Source organism: Gopherus flavomarginatus, chromosome 1 (genome assembly GCF_025201925.1).
Source record: "Gopherus flavomarginatus isolate rGopFla2 chromosome 1, rGopFla2.mat.asm, whole genome shotgun sequence".
Lineage (NCBI taxonomy): Eukaryota > Metazoa > Chordata > Testudines > Testudinidae > Gopherus > Gopherus flavomarginatus.
The window spans coordinates 242,965,570-242,982,265 of record NC_066617.1 but is presented as its reverse complement, the minus strand read 5'-3'; the positions used below and the strand labels follow the sequence as shown (position 1 = coordinate 242,982,265).

The 16,696-nt window shown below is 38.4% G+C and overlaps 1 protein-coding gene across 2 annotated transcripts in view; it reads left to right on the top strand.

Moving 5' to 3' along the window:
- Window positions 1–16,180, top strand: part of GYG2 (glycogenin 2) — a 45,028-nt gene extending 28,848 nt beyond the window's left edge. For both annotated transcript variants that reach the window (XM_050933196.1, XM_050933188.1), the window contains exons 5-9: window positions 4,598–4,724; window positions 5,794–6,016; window positions 7,491–7,631; window positions 9,222–9,332; window positions 11,878–16,180. In XM_050933196.1, coding sequence (XP_050789153.1) covers window positions 4,598–4,724; window positions 5,794–6,016; window positions 7,491–7,631; window positions 9,222–9,332; window positions 11,878–12,039 — 764 coding nt within the window. In that variant the 3' untranslated portion in view covers window positions 12,040–16,180. The remainder of the gene's footprint in view (window positions 1–4,597; window positions 4,725–5,793; window positions 6,017–7,490; window positions 7,632–9,221; window positions 9,333–11,877) is intronic.
- Window positions 16,181–16,696: the final 516 nt, after the last annotated feature.

The window sequence follows — 16,696 nt, the reverse complement described above, 5'->3', positions numbered from 1 at the left end:
GATCCACAAACCCGGAAATCCTGGACGCCCCATCATCTTGGGCATTGGCACCCTCACTGAAGGACTGTCTGGATATGTGGACTCTCTACTCAGACCCTATGCCACCAGCACTCCCAGCTATCTCCGTGACACCACTGATTTCCTGAGGAAACTACAATGCATTGGTGACCTTCCAGAAAACACCATCCTAGCCACCATGGATGTAGAGGCTCTCTACACGAACATCCCACACACAGATTGAATACAAGCTGTCAGGAACAGTATCCTTGATGATGCCACAGCACAACTGGCTGCTGAGCTCTGTGTCTTTATCCTCACACACAACTATTTCAAATTTGATGACGATATATACCTCCAGATCAGTGGCACTGCTATGGGCACCCGCATGGCCCCACAATATGCCAATATTTTTATGGCTGACCTGGAACAACGCTTCCTCAGCTCTCGTCCACTCATGCCCCTTCTCTACCTACGCTACACTGATGACATCTTCATCATCTGGACCCATGGGAAGGAGACTCTGGAAAAATTCCACCACGATTTCAACAGCTTCCACCCCACCATCAACCTCAGCCTGGACCAATCTACACGGGAGGTCTACTTCCTAGATACCACGGTGCAAATAAGTGATGGTCACATTACCACCACCCTATACCGAAAACCTACCGACCGCTATGCCTACCTTCATGCCTCCAGTTTCCATCCCGGGCACATCACACGATCCATTGTCTACAGCCAAGCACTGAGGTACAACCGCATCTGCTCTAACCCCTCAGAGACCAACACCTACAAAATCTCCACCAAGCATTCTCAAAACTACAATACCTGCACGAGGAAATAAGGAAACAGATCAACAGAGCCAGACGTGTACCCAGAATCCTCCTACTGCAAGACAAACCCAAGAAAGAAATCAACAGGACTCCACTGGCCATCACATACAGTCCCCAGCTAAAACCTCTCCAACGCATCATCAGGGATCTACAACCCATCCTGGACAATGATCCCACACTTTCACAGGCCGTGGGTGGCAGGCCAGTCCTCGCCCACAGGCAACCTGCCAACCTGAAACACATTCTCACCAGTAACTGCACACCGCACCATAGGAACTCTAGCTCAGGAACCAATCCATGCAACAAACCTTGATGCCAACTCTGCCCACATATCTACACCAGCGACACCATCACAGGACCTAACCAGATCAGCCACACCATCACCGGTTCATTCATCTGCACGTCCACCCATGTAATATATGCCATCATATGTCAGCAATGCCCCTCTGCTATGTACATCGGCCAAAACTGGACAGTCGCTATGGAAAAGGATAAACGGATACAAATCAGATATTAGGAATGGCAATATACAAAAACCTGTAGGAGAACACTTTAACCTCTCTGGCCACACTATAACAGACCTTAACGTGGGCATCCTGTAGCAAAAAAACTTCAGGGCCAGACTTCAAAGAGAAACTGCTGAGCTTCAGTTCATCTGCAAATTTGACAGCATCAGCTCAGGATTAAACAAAGACTGTGAATGGCTTGCCAGTTACAAAACCAGTTTCTCCTCCCTTGGTTTTCACACCTCACCTGCTAGAACAGGGCCTTATCCTCCCTGATTGAGCTACCTCATTATCTCTCGCTTGCCTGCATATATATACCTGCCCCTGGACATTTCCACTACGTGCATCTGACGAAGTGGGTATTCACCCACGAAAGCTCATGCTCCAAAACGTCTGTTAGTCTATAAGGTGCCACAGGATTCTTTGCTGCTTTTACTGATCCAGACTAACACGGCTACCCCTTTGATACTTGACTACTTAGCAGAGCAGAGGAAATGACAATATGGAAGATTTAATCTCTCAAAAAACCTAGGGGGCAGATCCTCAGCTGATGTAAATTGTCATAGCTCCAGTTTACACTAGTTGAGGATCTAACTCTATAACTCTTGATCAGATAAGATGGATGGGGTTACCTGAATATCTCTGCCTCACTACACATTATTTCATTTAAAGCTTGTGTTAAAAAAATATTCTTTCCTTTGTCTATATCGTGGAAACAGACAAATTGCTAAGTATGAATACAAAATAATACAAGCATGTAGGGACAAAATCAGAAAGGCTAAGGCACACAATGAGTTACACCTAGCAAGGGACATCAAAGGCAATAAGAAGAGGGTCTATAAATATATTAGAAACAAGAGAAAGATGAAGGAAAGTGTAGGCTTTCTGTTCATTGGGGAAGAAGAGCTAATAACAGATGACATCAAGATGTCTGAGGTTTGTCTGTTTTACTTCAGTCTTCTCTAAAAAGGTAAATTGTTACTAGATACTTAACATAGTTAATATTAACAACAAGGGGGAAGGAACACAAGCCAAAACTGGCACGGGGGGAACAAGCTGAAGAATATTTAGATAGGTTAGATGTATTCAAGTCAGCAGGGCCTGATGAAATTCACCCTGAAGTGCTTCCGTCACTTCCTTAAGTAATCTTGGAACCATTGGTGATTATCTTTGAGAACTCCTGGAGGATGGGTTAAGCACCAGTGGACTGGAGAAGGGCAAACATAGTACCTATCTTTAAAAAGGGGGACAAAGAGAATCCAGGAATTATAGATCAGTCTGCCTAACTTGGATACCTGAAAAAATACTGGAACAAATTATTCCACAATCAGTTTGTAAGCACCTAAAGATTCATAGGGCTACAAGGAATAGCCAGCATGGATTTGTTTGCATGGATTATGCCAAATCAATCTAATTTCCTTTTTTGACATTGTTACTGGCATTGTGGGTAAGAGGAAAGCTGTAGACGTGATATAGCTTGATTTCTTTGTTAGGCTTTTGAGGCTGTCCCACACATTACTCGCAGAAGCAAACTAGGAACATGTGGTCTAGATGATATGGTCTATAAGAAGGGTGGAAAACTAGTTGAAAGATTGTACTCAGAGTAATTATCAGTGGTTGCAGTTAAACTGGGAGTAGGTATCCAGTAGGGTCCCACAGGGGTACTAGTCAATATTTTCAGTAATGATTTGGATTATGGAATGGAGAGCATACTTACAAAATTTGCAGATGACACCAAACTGGGAAGAGTTGGAAACCTGGAGGACAAAATTAGAATTCAAATTGACCTTGACAAATTGGAGAACAGGTCTGAAATCAACCAGATGAAGTTCAATAAAGTCAAGTGCAAAGCACTATGCTTGGAGAGGCATAATCAAATGCACATTGGTTCTGAATCAGCAGTGTCATGCAATAGTGAAAAAGGCTCATATCTTTATGGGATATATTAACAGCAGTGTCCTATATAAAACATGGGAGGTAATTGTCCAATTTTACTCTGTAGTGATGAAGCCTCAGCTGTCATACTCTTCCAATTCAGGAGGCCACACGTTAAGAAAGATGTGAACAATTTGGAGAGAGTCCAGAGGAGAACGAAACAAATGATAAAATGTTCAGAAAACCTGGCCAATGAGGAAAAGATTAATAAAAAAAGAATGGACATATTTAGTCTTGAGAAAAGAAAACTGAGGGTGGATCTGATAAGTCTTCAAATATGCCAAGGGCTGTTACAAAGACTATGGTGAGCAAATGCTGAAAGTAGGAGAAGCAGCAATTGGCTTCATCCTCAGCAGGGGAGATGTATGTTAGATATTAAGGAAAACTTTCAAGAATAGATAAGCTCTGGAATAGACTTCCAGGGGAGGCTGTGGAATCCCCATCACTGGCAGTTTTTAAGAATAGGCTTGACAAACACCTGTCAGGGTGGGCTAGGGTTATTTTGTCTTGCCTACATGCACAGGAGTGGACTAAGTAACCTCTCAAGATCCCTTCCAGCCCAACTTTTCTATGATTCTGTCATTCTATGAACTCTTAATTTCTGTTTCCTGCCATTCTTTATTATTTGATTTAATAAGTGTATTATTTATTTCTCATGCTGTCAAATTCATGCTGAATAATTATATTTTGTATTTATATTAACTTTCAGTATATTAGCCAGCAGGGCCCTAATTCTGCAAACAGTTACACACTGGTGTCACGCTGTTGCTTTTGTTACCTCCTCTTCCCACCCACCATCAGCTCGGTTGTCTCTTTTGTCTATTTGCCTCTGCTTACTGGCAATTTTTACCCAATTTGAAGATTTTGCAGTTTCTTCTCATACACAAACTAGCTTTTGAAAGCAAGACAACACTGAATATTCATATAACTTCCTCCTTGGAGTCTAAAGGATTAAGCTAAAATACTGTGGGAGACACAGGTTAACCTCATGATTGTGGGCTAGATAGTACTTTTGTAGTGTAGCTGCAGGAACAGTACAGGGAAGGGATATTGGCTCTTGCTTAGATTAGCTGGTGGAGCCCAGTCTCCAGCCATATGTTCATGGAGGAGCAAGAAATGGGTGCATAGCACCCACTTACCCTGCACGCCCAGACTCAGGGTCCAGGAAGACTATAGGATTGTAAACCTGTGTGGGTATGTAGCTCAAATCACTCAAGTTTTAGACCAAAGAGCACTGAATTTTCTCTTGGCTTTTAAATCTTCAAACAAATTGTAGTTTATATGAGCATTTTGTTGATGCTGCTTATAATTTTATTTATTCTCTAGGTGGTGATCAAGGCTTATTAAATAGTTTCTTCAGTAACTGGGCAACAACAGATATTGGCAAACATTTACCATTTATCTACAACTTAAGCACTAGTGCTATCTACACATATGTTCCTGCTTTCAAACAGTAAGTAGTATTACTAGTGAATGATTACAATTCTATACCGCCCTTTAATGTATTTTCCCATTTATAAGAGAAAAGGATAGTGACCCATTCTGACACTTGATTATAAGTTAGTCTAACGCAATAGTCCACAATGTGAAGTCATGTGACAAGAAGTTGGAATACAGTAATGCAGAGCCTCTAGCCTCTGCTTTGATACAGAATACCAAGATTTCTCAACACTTAGTATTATTAAATAGCTCTTGCAATAGAGAACAAAGGTAAAAGCTGGAACAGTATTAGAGGTTTTTGAATTGATATATCTTTGCTGATATGTCACTTCAGTGACACTTTCCTTATATTCTACAGACCACAGATTACATAATGGCACAGTTCTGGTATTCTTACTGTAAAAGTAGCCCCATTGCTTTTCATTAGTTTCTCACAGTGTAAGGGTATTGAAATCTGTCCATAAGACTCTTCCTTGAAGCAAAATTGGTGCTAGCAATTATTATATGATTTCAAATGCTCTTTTTTTTCTCTTTAATAAACTTTTGTATTACACTGTTATAAGCATGACTATATAATTTTTTTTCAAAAATGGGTCGTGAATTCAATGATCCATTAGTGTGAATTATGATGAACTTCTTGTGAAGCTTTGAGTGGATAACTTAAATATTGGAACCACAATAATCAATAATTTTGCTGCTTTGATATTCAGAAAGTGATTTTTTTATTAGTTTGGAGTTCAAGAAGAGATGATATGAAATTTAATCTTTCAGTTTCCTTCATGAACTATTTCCATTGGAATGAGCAGTAGGAAACAGTAAAAGACTGCGTTGTCACTTTCCTTTCTTTCAAGCAAAGCAATTCAGATTAATAAGATAAAGTAATTTAATTCAATAGCTTTCAATTATTCTGCATAACTCAGATCACATCTGGTGATATTTCATTGACCTCTTATTAATGTATTATCACGAGTAGTTGCAAGATGTGTCACCTGCCATAGCACCAAGAATACACATTTCTTCTGAAATGCCAATCAGAATGTATTCATTTCTATACCACAACTTCGTATTTCTCTCCTCCACAGTTTTGGCAGGGATGCAAAGGTAGTTCATTTTTTGGGGTCAGCAAAGCCCTGGCACTACAAGTACAACTCTCAAACAAGAACAATTACGCAGGATGGCTCCACCTCAGGATCTCAGCATCAGTACTCATTTCTTGTACTCTGGTGGAAGATATACTATGCTAGCATATTGCCTTTGCTAGAAACACTTCCAGAGATGGAAGACATGGAATCCCAAGGACAAAAGGTAAAGTGGTATCTTGGAAAGGAGACTAACGGGAATATGCCAAAATGAAAACACCAACAAAAATCCCATAAATAAAAATAAATTACCATCTTTTTTGCATGGGGAGATGAGTGAGATGGAAAAGCATGATGGCTTTTGAATGGCAATAAATCTGCAGTGACTTTTGTTGTTTTTATTAAATGCAGATGTTGTCTAGAGATGGATGTGATAACTATACCTCCGTGCAAAGTATTAGCTTATTATTATTAGTGCTCCAAAGATTTTTCCTTTATCTCAAAAGTAAAGACAGTTGATGAATAATGTTTGTAAACTGACACTTAAAGCTTCCCAAAACCTGTCTCCAAAAGCCTGGCAGCCATATTTTCGGCTAGTGTAAATCAGCATTTCTCCACTGTCTTTGATTGAGCTAAGCTGATTTACATCAGCTGAAGACCTGGCTTCGGAATACAGTAACATTACCTTTTCAGAACTGCATTGTAACTCTTTGTATGAGGGTCATAGCTTCTCAACTTATTGAATAAAGTTGCCCTGAAAAAGGTCTGAATATTTATGTTGAGGAAAGAGTTTGCTATAGCTTTACAGCTGAAAGCATGCTGTAAAACTGTAGCAGTTTGGCACTTCAATTTTAATTTAAAAGTAAAACTTTAAAAAAAGAAAATAGTTTCTCATCAAGAAATATACTCTTAATTTACATATTTAAAATGGCTAGCGTAGACTAGTTGCTGATAAGTAGATTAGATTGTGGTTTCAAAAGAGAGAAAGCAGCAAGTAGAAGTAGTGGGGGCAGAGAATACTTTGATTTTGTTTGATACACATATTATTAATTGCATCTCCTTGGTACATGTAAATGGATTTTCACAACTGTGTTTAGAATTGGATGATGATCATCATAAAAACTTCAACAGGCCCGTAAGATCAATTGGAGTGTTGCTTCTGATGTGAAGAGCATTGGTTTGTAAAACCTTTCTTATGCCTAGCAAATTGGGAAGGAGAAGAGAGGAAGGGGAACTGCAGGTTATGGATATTTGCAATTTTTGTTTGCCTAATTTTTGTCCCTCCAATACTTGGTACAATAAAGAAACAGTAGAACTAAGCTAGTATGGAAATTGAATAATTTCTTCTCAGTGGGTGGGGGTTGGCTTTAAGGTTTGTATTAAGGGCTTGATCCATCGCCTACTGAAGTCTATGGGAGTCTTTCCATTGACTTTAATGGGTGTTGGACTGGCTACAAAGTTTGGGTAGGAGATTTGCACTGAAACCTATGCCCCAGTCTGGGGATAAAAGAAACCTCTTCAGATTCTGTTGCTCTTTATTTCTTAACTTCTATAGGGCCTGTGGCAATCAACAAGAAAATACCACAGTAGAACCTTGTCTTGAAAAAAGTGTAAATATTTTTTATAATCTGTTAAATCACATGTACCAGAAAACAGTTTGTTGCAAAATGTTTATAGTGATGTGATTTTGTTTTTTCTAGCACATTTTCAATGGAGAGGAAATTAAACTGAAAAATGAGAATCCTCTTGTTATCAATTCTCTGCAAATCCCTGTGTTTCCAGAACAGACATCTGAAATGGACATCACTACTTGCCCACCTGAAGAGTTTGATACTAAAACTGTAAATACAAGTTTTTTATTTCTTTTGAATATCTGTGTATTTTACATATTGGGCACTACCAGTGATGGACATGTTTATGATGACACATATATAAACCTCTAAACAGAATTTAGTTTAGGCATTTGATCTTGATGATAACATCCTCCTCAATTTAGTTCTAGTGCTTGAATTTCACGCTGGATTCCAAAATAAATTCAAGTCTCATCATGAAAATGTCTTGTCTTTAATCTTCAGTCAAGAATGGTTCTGATGTATCTGGAGGTTAAAAAAATTTGTATTGAACAGTGCCAAGAGAATATTTGACAGGTTAGTGAGTGCTAAATAAATCCTTGGGAAATTATACTGCCAAATAACCTTATTGAATTACAGTATTCTTATCGTTGTATACATTTAAAGCTGGAATTTTTTATCAAATCTACAGAGATTTCTGTTTAAAACTTAAGTGCATTCCTCAAAGACTGCATTCCTCTGATATAGATGTGCCGTTCACTTTTGCAAGACAGTTTGAGTTCCTCTTTGAATACTTGTTTTACACTTGTGTATATCAATTTACTTAATTGGAATTGCTTATATGCTTACTGGAGTGAGGTCACTTGGGTGCACGTTATTCTATTCATCCTGGCACCTTAAAGCCTTGTCCATAATAGCACTTTCATACCATGCAGGGCTATTAGCTATAACATTTGTTTTATAATACTTGCTATATTATGGTAGATTGGGCGAAAGTAAATCGAATTGTAGCTTCACTGTCACCTGCTGTTTGTTTTTACTGATTACACTTCCAGTACAGTGGTCAAATGAAATATATTTTTCCTAATTTTTAATGGCTAAATCTGTGTCAATGATTCATAATGATACTATGTTTGTGTTTTGTAAACATATCACTATTTTAGTGTTTCTTGACCATTACTGTAGAAAAGTGTGGGTTTTTGTTTTTAAAGAGAAACTGCAAATGAGCTATTTGCAAGAATCGCTTTTTAAAAACTGAATTTATTTAAAAGATTTTAATTTTTGTTGGACCTTTCTGACGATGTTGGAATGTTGTTAGACCCAGACTATTACCATATACACTACTGTGTGGTAATTCTAAAACACGTTGCTTAACAACGTGGTTCTTTGAGTTTTAAAAAATATATTTAAATTGCTAGTTGTATAGAAGCTACTTATTTAATTTTTCATTAAAATAAAATATGAATGCTTCAGAAGATCATGTAAATTAAGATTAAGGGCCTCCCACTTAAAATGGCCTAACTCCATTGACCTCATAGAGTTATTTCTGTTTTTTTCTGGTGTAAGTGAGAAGACACTCGAGCTTACGGGCTCTATGCTCTGATTGCCAGAAGAGGTGAATGTGTATTTCTGATAACTTATGAATACAGTTTCTGTACTTCATCTCTATTATGGATCACCTTGATCTACTCTTGCTTTGTGGATAGAAATTGCTCATCTGGCCTTAGAGCAAACTGAACTTTTAGCATTTCTTCTCCATCCCCCACTCCTCCAGCTGAAATTATTTTCTACTGTACAAATTCTGTTAGTGTAAAAACTGTGTGAAGAAAAAACAATAATTAATACAACTTTACATTTCAGCCACCTGTACCTCAAGTTGAACAATACAGTTCTGAAGTCAGTCTCCCTGAGCCAGACCAGCCATTAGAAGAGCTTACCTTCCATCCTGCCCCTCAGCAAACCCTGAAACTGGTATATGCAGCCCTTTGTGTTCCACCCTTGTTGCAAGTCTTTGTGCATGTACTTCATTCTTTGCCAGCACAATTTTGGGGGAGAGCAGCTAATTATGATTTAATTTAACAAATAAGTACGTCTTAGCTAATCAGGCAGATATAGAAATGATCTCTCTGTATAATTTCTTAGCCATTTCCAGTCCTTGTTTATGAAGCTCTCTTTTTAATATTTGTATTTTTTCCATCTGAATGTATATTTCCCCCTGCCCCACCTGAAGTGGTAAATTTTGTGAAATTAGTCTTGGGTATCTTGTAACAAATAGTTGTTTCAATAATAATTGGTGCTTAAAGCTCAAATATACTATCTGCTGAAATTATTTAAGATGAAACATATAATAGGTTAAATCTTGGTTCTGTGGAAGTCAATGGGAGTTTTGCTACTGACTTGGACAGAGCCAGGATTTCACCCATAATATTGACTCTTCTGTCATTAATAATATCCAAAGGTTAGCTTTAATCCATGTAATAAAGGTAAGTAAATGGGTTAGCATGTATTAGTAGGGATTATGTGTTTACTTAAGAAATAAGTCCCAGATTTTGTTACACGTGCATATCTCCAGGGAGTAAGTTTACTCTCTAAAAGGTTTTTTTCCTTGGTTGTTGGGCCTCAAGTAAGTGAATTGGGAGCTGAGCAGAAAGATACGGAGTTTTATTTTGAAGCTGCCTTATTATGAATTTCTTGCAAGAGTTCAAAGGGTTATGTGGACCCTTCTGAATGAGTTAACAATCAGTTCTCCTTTGCGCGTAACATCAGAGGAGCTGCTTCCCGGCGTGCCCTCCTGAGCAGTGTATTCACATGGAGCAAACTTTCAACTCCTACTTTATCAGCTGCCATAGTATTTAGATGGTTGGTATTAAATCCACAATATTTTAAATTTTGGTAGGTACTATATGAAAAGGCTTAAAATATTAGACAGAGTTTTAGGTTTGCAAAATTTTTGATGAAACATTATCTGTAATATACTTTACAAACATGACCAACAGTATAACAGTCAGACAAGTAAGACAAAATCAATGCCAGATAAGTTTCCTGTGATTTTTTTTTTTTTTTTTAAATCTGATTTAGGAACTCATTAACACATGGATCTCTGCTGAAATCTTCATGTGGTTTTTCAGTTTCTATCAGTAGTCGCATGTCAGGCATACACCATTAATACTATAGTAATATTGCTGTCTGCCCCACATGGTTTGGAGAGGCACTACATTAAATAGTTTCATGCGTGTTTTTTTTTCCCTAATTATTACTTAGGGGTTATGTCATGCTATAAGGGAAAATTTAAGATTGAAGTAATTTAGCAGGAGGCACTGTCAAGCTGAATGAACCGTTCTGTCCTTTTCTGCTTGTAAGACTGTCTATATTTTTTACTTGAATTCTCACTTTATCCTTTGAATGACTTGATTTATGGTATGCTGTAGAGTAAAGTAAAACCCCTATCTCCGTTAACCTGTGCATTGTGCATCACCTCTACATATAGATTTTATTTAAGCAGATGTTAGGAATTTTTACATTCTACCCTTTGCTATATATTCATCTGATCCTTGGTTTTTATTACTGACTTCTTTGTCAGGTCAATTGATAAATTTTCTTCCCGACATTATACTTTCTTTTACATAAATGATGCTTAATTGATGTGTCCAGAAAGGAAGATCTCTTAGATCTTCATCTGGAGTCGAAGAGAATAGTTTGTTACAGATAGCATATATCAAAGATAAAATGTATGAAAATTGGCAGTTGCATTCTGGATATCATACTTGCATGAGTAAGGGCTATTAGTATGAGTAGTGGAATACAGGTCAGTCTGGAATATTATTCTTGTTTAAATCGTGCATGTGGAACAGGGTGGGTCTCTCATAGGTATTACAGAAACATTCACAGTACATTAATTTCCCTTTAATTGATTAAATTATGATCAGTACTTGTTCATTATCTTGTATTCACATAATAACCTTTGCTAATTGAGTCTCCAAACCAAAATTGGCAAACTTGAAATATCCCTCAGAGGTGCCAACTATCTGGGCATTGAATGGTCGTTTCAGGATGGTTAGTGAGACTGGTGTCCGACACATGCTGTTTCTAGCCTGAGTTCTTACTGCCTTGTCCATTAACTCTTCGGAGACCAGACAAAACTCTGATCCCAGTCTGGCACTGGGATCTGCTAGTGTAGATACCTCTGTCCATGTGGAGTCCTGCTAAAGTTATTCAGACTCTACACAGGTGCAGAGTGTTATTCATATGTATCCTCATTAAAAAAACCTCATTTTTGTTGGCATTTCTGAATTTGCCAGATTGTGAGTTAAGACCAGGAAATATGTTTGACTCTTTCAAAGATACTTTGCCAAGTGATACAGCTGGGAAAATGCTCCCACATCATGGAAATCATAATGAACAATCTCTTAAGGTCATTTCGGTTTGGATGATTAAAATTTAGAAACTGATTTTAAGCCCATCACTAAAATGAGGCTAATGAAGTGACTGCTTTGCACTGTCCTGTCTCCTTTCCTAGGATGAGACTACCCATCTTATTTCTGAGCTGTCCACTCAGCTGGAACTGGAAGAGCCAAATGCAGAAGAAGAACGGAAGAAGTGGGAGGAAGGCCGTATGGACTACATGGGGAAGGATGCTTTTGAACATATTAAAAAGAAATTGGATACATTTTTAAAGTAGACTTAATTGTAATGCAATTTATTGACCAGGCACTGTTTGCATTTGTGGTGCATATGCAACCCCTGGGCTGTTTTTGTTATCTTCCTTTTGATATTGAAGTTAAAATGGACCACCTCTATTTTAAGAAAAAAATTGCAAACATAGCACCACTAATTTTTTAAGTCTGGTGTGTGCCTCATATTGCTTGTTGACCTATAGTGCCTCATGAAATAGTAGTGCAGAAATTGTGAATCTCCACTTGACATCCCTGCATTAAGGAAAAATTCCTATAGTATTCTGCAGTAATATCAGTTCTAATATTTTGGATAACATTAAACTTCCAGAGGATCCTTAGATTAATGTAGAGGATTTCCATTTTTAGAAAATGCTGCAAAACCTTTTTTTTATGAAAGCTTTTCTACTGGAACCAAAATGACATTCACATTACCAACCATTATACATAAGCTGACAAAGGGGAAAAGCCAGTGGAGGAAACCCTGGCTCCACTGAAATCAAAACTCCCATTGACTTCAATGGGGCTAGGCCTTCACCTGGATACTCCAAGAAATCCACTGGCTCTTCTACTTTAGGTGGACGGTGCTCAGGTACAAAGCTAGTGGGCAACAGTACAACTCTAAAATAGATGGTAATGGTGTAACTAGGTTTTTTTTGATCATTGCAATAAACTGCTACAGGATTTTTATGTGTTACCTTAATCTGTAAATTCAGGGTTTCTCATGTTTTATTATGTATTTTATTAGCTAAATGGTTGTGAGAGAAAAAAACGCTGCATAGGCCTTCATAACTAACAGTTGTTCTGCCTCATTCTGGTGCTTTTAAATGAATTTGTTTACCAATGCTCCAAACTGCATTTCACAAAGGCACTAAATCCATTAGATGGTACTTAACTATATTGCAGGCAGTTTGGGTGCATCTGAGACAGGTAACTGATACTTATTTAATAAAACAGCTGTTTATTAGATATAAACTAAGAGCCTATTTCCAGAAACCAATAGTTACTGTCAGTGGGACTGTGCTGTATTAACTATACTTGTGAGGGTACTGCTTTGCAGATTTGGGCGTTTAGATTTAACTTTAATCACGTTGTTAAATAAAAATAAATACATTTCAGAAGACTGAGAGACTTGACAGATTTTTCTAATTTGGTAACTCTTGCATTTCAGCTTGAAACTTCAGCTCTGGTAATACCAGAGAGAGAAATTAGAGTTATACAACAGTTGATGCAGGACTTCTTTAAACATTTTGGGTCCTATTGTGTCACCAGTTTTCAAGTTGCAGAACTATCTAATGAAATCATTTGGGAACTCTGCTTAAAAAAAAAAAATCAGTGGCAAAATATATCGCTCCTTGGTAAGAGGAATGTACACATGATTCTACTGAGGGAAAAAAAAGATAGTTCCTCCCCTTTACCCCCCCCCCCCCCCAAAAAAAGCACAAATTAATCCACTAGGAAAGTAGCAAGAGATCCAAAAGGATGGAAGAAAGAAAACATTGTAAACCTCTTTTTTTTTTTTTTTTAATGTGTCTGTTAGGAATTATTTTCACTTTCATGAGTCTGTCTAGCTCCACTTTTACCCAGCTTGTCTCTTATTTACTCTTACTGAAGTGATTTGGATGTTTAAGACAATTCTCAGTTTTATGAGGAATATTGCCAATGTGAGCTAAACAGTTTGAAGATTGTTTAAATCAGGGGTTGGCAACCTCTGGCACACGGCTCACCAGGATAAGCACCCTTGCGGGCCGGGCCAGTTTGTTTACCTGCCGCATTGGCAGGTTCGGCCGATCGTGGCTCCTACTTGCCGTGGTTCATTGCTCCAGGCCAATGGGTGCTGCGGGAAGCGGCGTGGGTCGAGGGATGTGCTGGCTATGGCTTCCTGCCATCCCCATTGGCCTGCAGCAGTGAACCGTGGCCAGGTAAACAAACTGGCCTGGCCCTCCAGGGTGCTTATCCTGGCGAGCCGTGTGCCAGAGATTGCCGACCCCTGGTTTAAATTGAAAGACTTTTTTTTTTTTTAAAATGTGAACTCATGTTTTGTGCAGCTACATTTTGTGCAGTTACTACTACATTTTACTGGGCACATTCATTAGGTTACAGGGGAAATTACTGACTTAAAGGGAAAATCAGTAATTCTAAAATATTTTTAGAGTAGGTTTATTACTGTTAAGTATTAAAGTGAAAGGAGGGATCAGGGAGCTAGGATGTGAATTTGCACCCTGTGATGGCCATGCAGTATTTTTCCAAGAAAACTAGATTAATAGGCATGTCTGATGTACCACAATACAATGTACTTAATGAGAAATTCATCTTTAATATTTAGAATGAAACTTTGTCATTTTTTCTGGCTGGAGTGTAGAAAGGATTTGGTCCAGTTGTTGATGTTTTTTCCCCCAACCTGTTGGAACATTGGGGAGGATGAGCTCAGGAAGGATAGTGCACAGGGAAGAAATTTGAGTCACTGGCGCTTGGCCTCTTTAGACTAGTTGTGTTCTTTTGAAACATGTAAGACATGATTTTCAAAAGTGCTCCTACATGCTTAAATAGGACAGGAATAGCTGAATAGTTGCTTTTGAAAATCACACCCACATTGTCCTAATGCACCTGGCAGTGGCAAATTCTGCTCATGTTAGGTTAACGGTTCAAAGCAATTTCTGTGGTTACATACCAGCTATAGAGGAGGGATGAGGTGATGTTGATCTGGGAACCAAATATTCAATGGCAGACTGCAACTATTGTGAATTTGAAAGAGGCCAGACACACATCCATGAGGTGAGAGTTGAACAATATCTTTTTAGAGCAAGTTTGACTGTGGGAATGTAGTGTGAATTTATTTTGTAGCTGCGGTCTGAATCTCCACCAAGTCTTGTGAATTTTAACCTGTCTATAACACTGAGGTTTGTTAGGCTCTGCTTATTATATTAACAACTTCATGATATTTTGTATAGTCACTTGTTACCAATGTTGCTGAAGTTCTACACTGCCATCTAAACAAGGATCAGGGCTCATAGCCGTAAGTGCAGAATCAAACAGTGAAACTTACCACAGAGCAGAAGGCTCACCCAGGTCTCTACATATCACTTAAGTTCCTAATGTGTTTAAGGGATGAATAGGTCTTTGCAGTAAGGTGAATGTCACAAAGAGAAATCAGAAAGGGAAAAAGGCTTGAAATAATCATGTCCATCACATGGCTGGTGCAAGATTACAGTTCAAATTTCCATTGTGGCTGGGGAGTATCATTCTTTAATGACTAGTTACTTTTAAATATGTTTATTAAATTGGTACTCTGGTGTCAGCGGTATCTGGTGAACAGTATTTGCAAACATAAGCCATGTTTGTCTGCTTAGTGATAGCTAGTAGGAATAAAGTTTTTTCAATCACTACTCATGGACTAATTGCATTTCCACTCATTGTTTTGACTTACATTTTCATTTTATAGAAAAAAGTGTTTCCCTTTTGTTTTTTTTCCCCCACGATGACATGACTGAATACATTCTTTTCACATGAGAATGTTGTTTAGTTTCAAGTTGTCATCTCATTTTGTTTTGAGGAAAACTCGAGAGAGTGATTATTTGTTAGAGCTGAGTACACTGTGAATTTTCAAAGTGTGTGTTGAAATATAGTTCAGTGTCTATCTTAGTGGGAATCTATCACTTTATTGATTCGCCTCAGCGGGGTGTCTGCTTTGATGATGTGGGAGATTCAAGTAGGATTTTTCTGCAAGAGGCATTGGTGTAGTCACAGAGTAAACTTCAAGAATGGATTTTCCACTGAATAACAGATCTTTTCTCAATGTCATTTAGGAAGGGCTGTATATACCTACCACTTGTCTCTGCTGGACATATTGTAATAATGACAAGGATATAGAGGTAAATGACTGGCATAAAGAGCTCCTGCTGTCCAATCTACTACATCAAGAATGGATGAGCAATTAATGGGGTTTTGAAAGGCTATATTAAAATAAAGCTCTCAAGGGGCTACTGGGAGAGCGTCCCTCTTTCACTTAAAGGGGACATCTTTATTTAATTAAAACCTGCTCGTGTGTGTCTCACCTCACATGTTTAAGATCAAAAGAATTAATCCCAGCTAGAATCAGAGTAATTCTCACTTGCAGTGTAACCATCAATTGGGTGGCTTAGTAATTAGGATCTGGTGTAGGTGGGCCACAAGTGGAGAACACTTAGGTCATTTCCCCAGTATCATAGTAATAGGAGTGTGTAGCGCTATCCTTGTAATAGCTCTTGCATCCATTTCCTAATATCATGCCCGAGGCCTTTCAGTTTAAATATTCTTGGAAAGTAGGAAGACTGTTTAACCTAAGGCCAGGGCAGTCCCTCCTGTATTTTACTGTGAATTTTACATCTATTTTGGTTTGAAAAGCTGGAGCATAAAAATATCTAGTTCTTCTTTCCACTGGTATTCTATGAAGTAATAGGGGCTTGTACTATTAACAGTGGTTGGTCTTATTTACAAGCCTCAGGTAGGGCCGCTGTTAAGGGGTAGCTACCAAGGCAATTGCCCGGGGCCCTACTCCACAGGAGACCCTGTGTGGCAGGGCTTGGGCTTGAGCTCTGTGCAATGGGGCTCAAGCTTTGGCTTCAGAAACATTGCAGAAATCCAGTATGTGAGCAAGTAAGGGACGTGGGTGAGGGGCCCACTCCT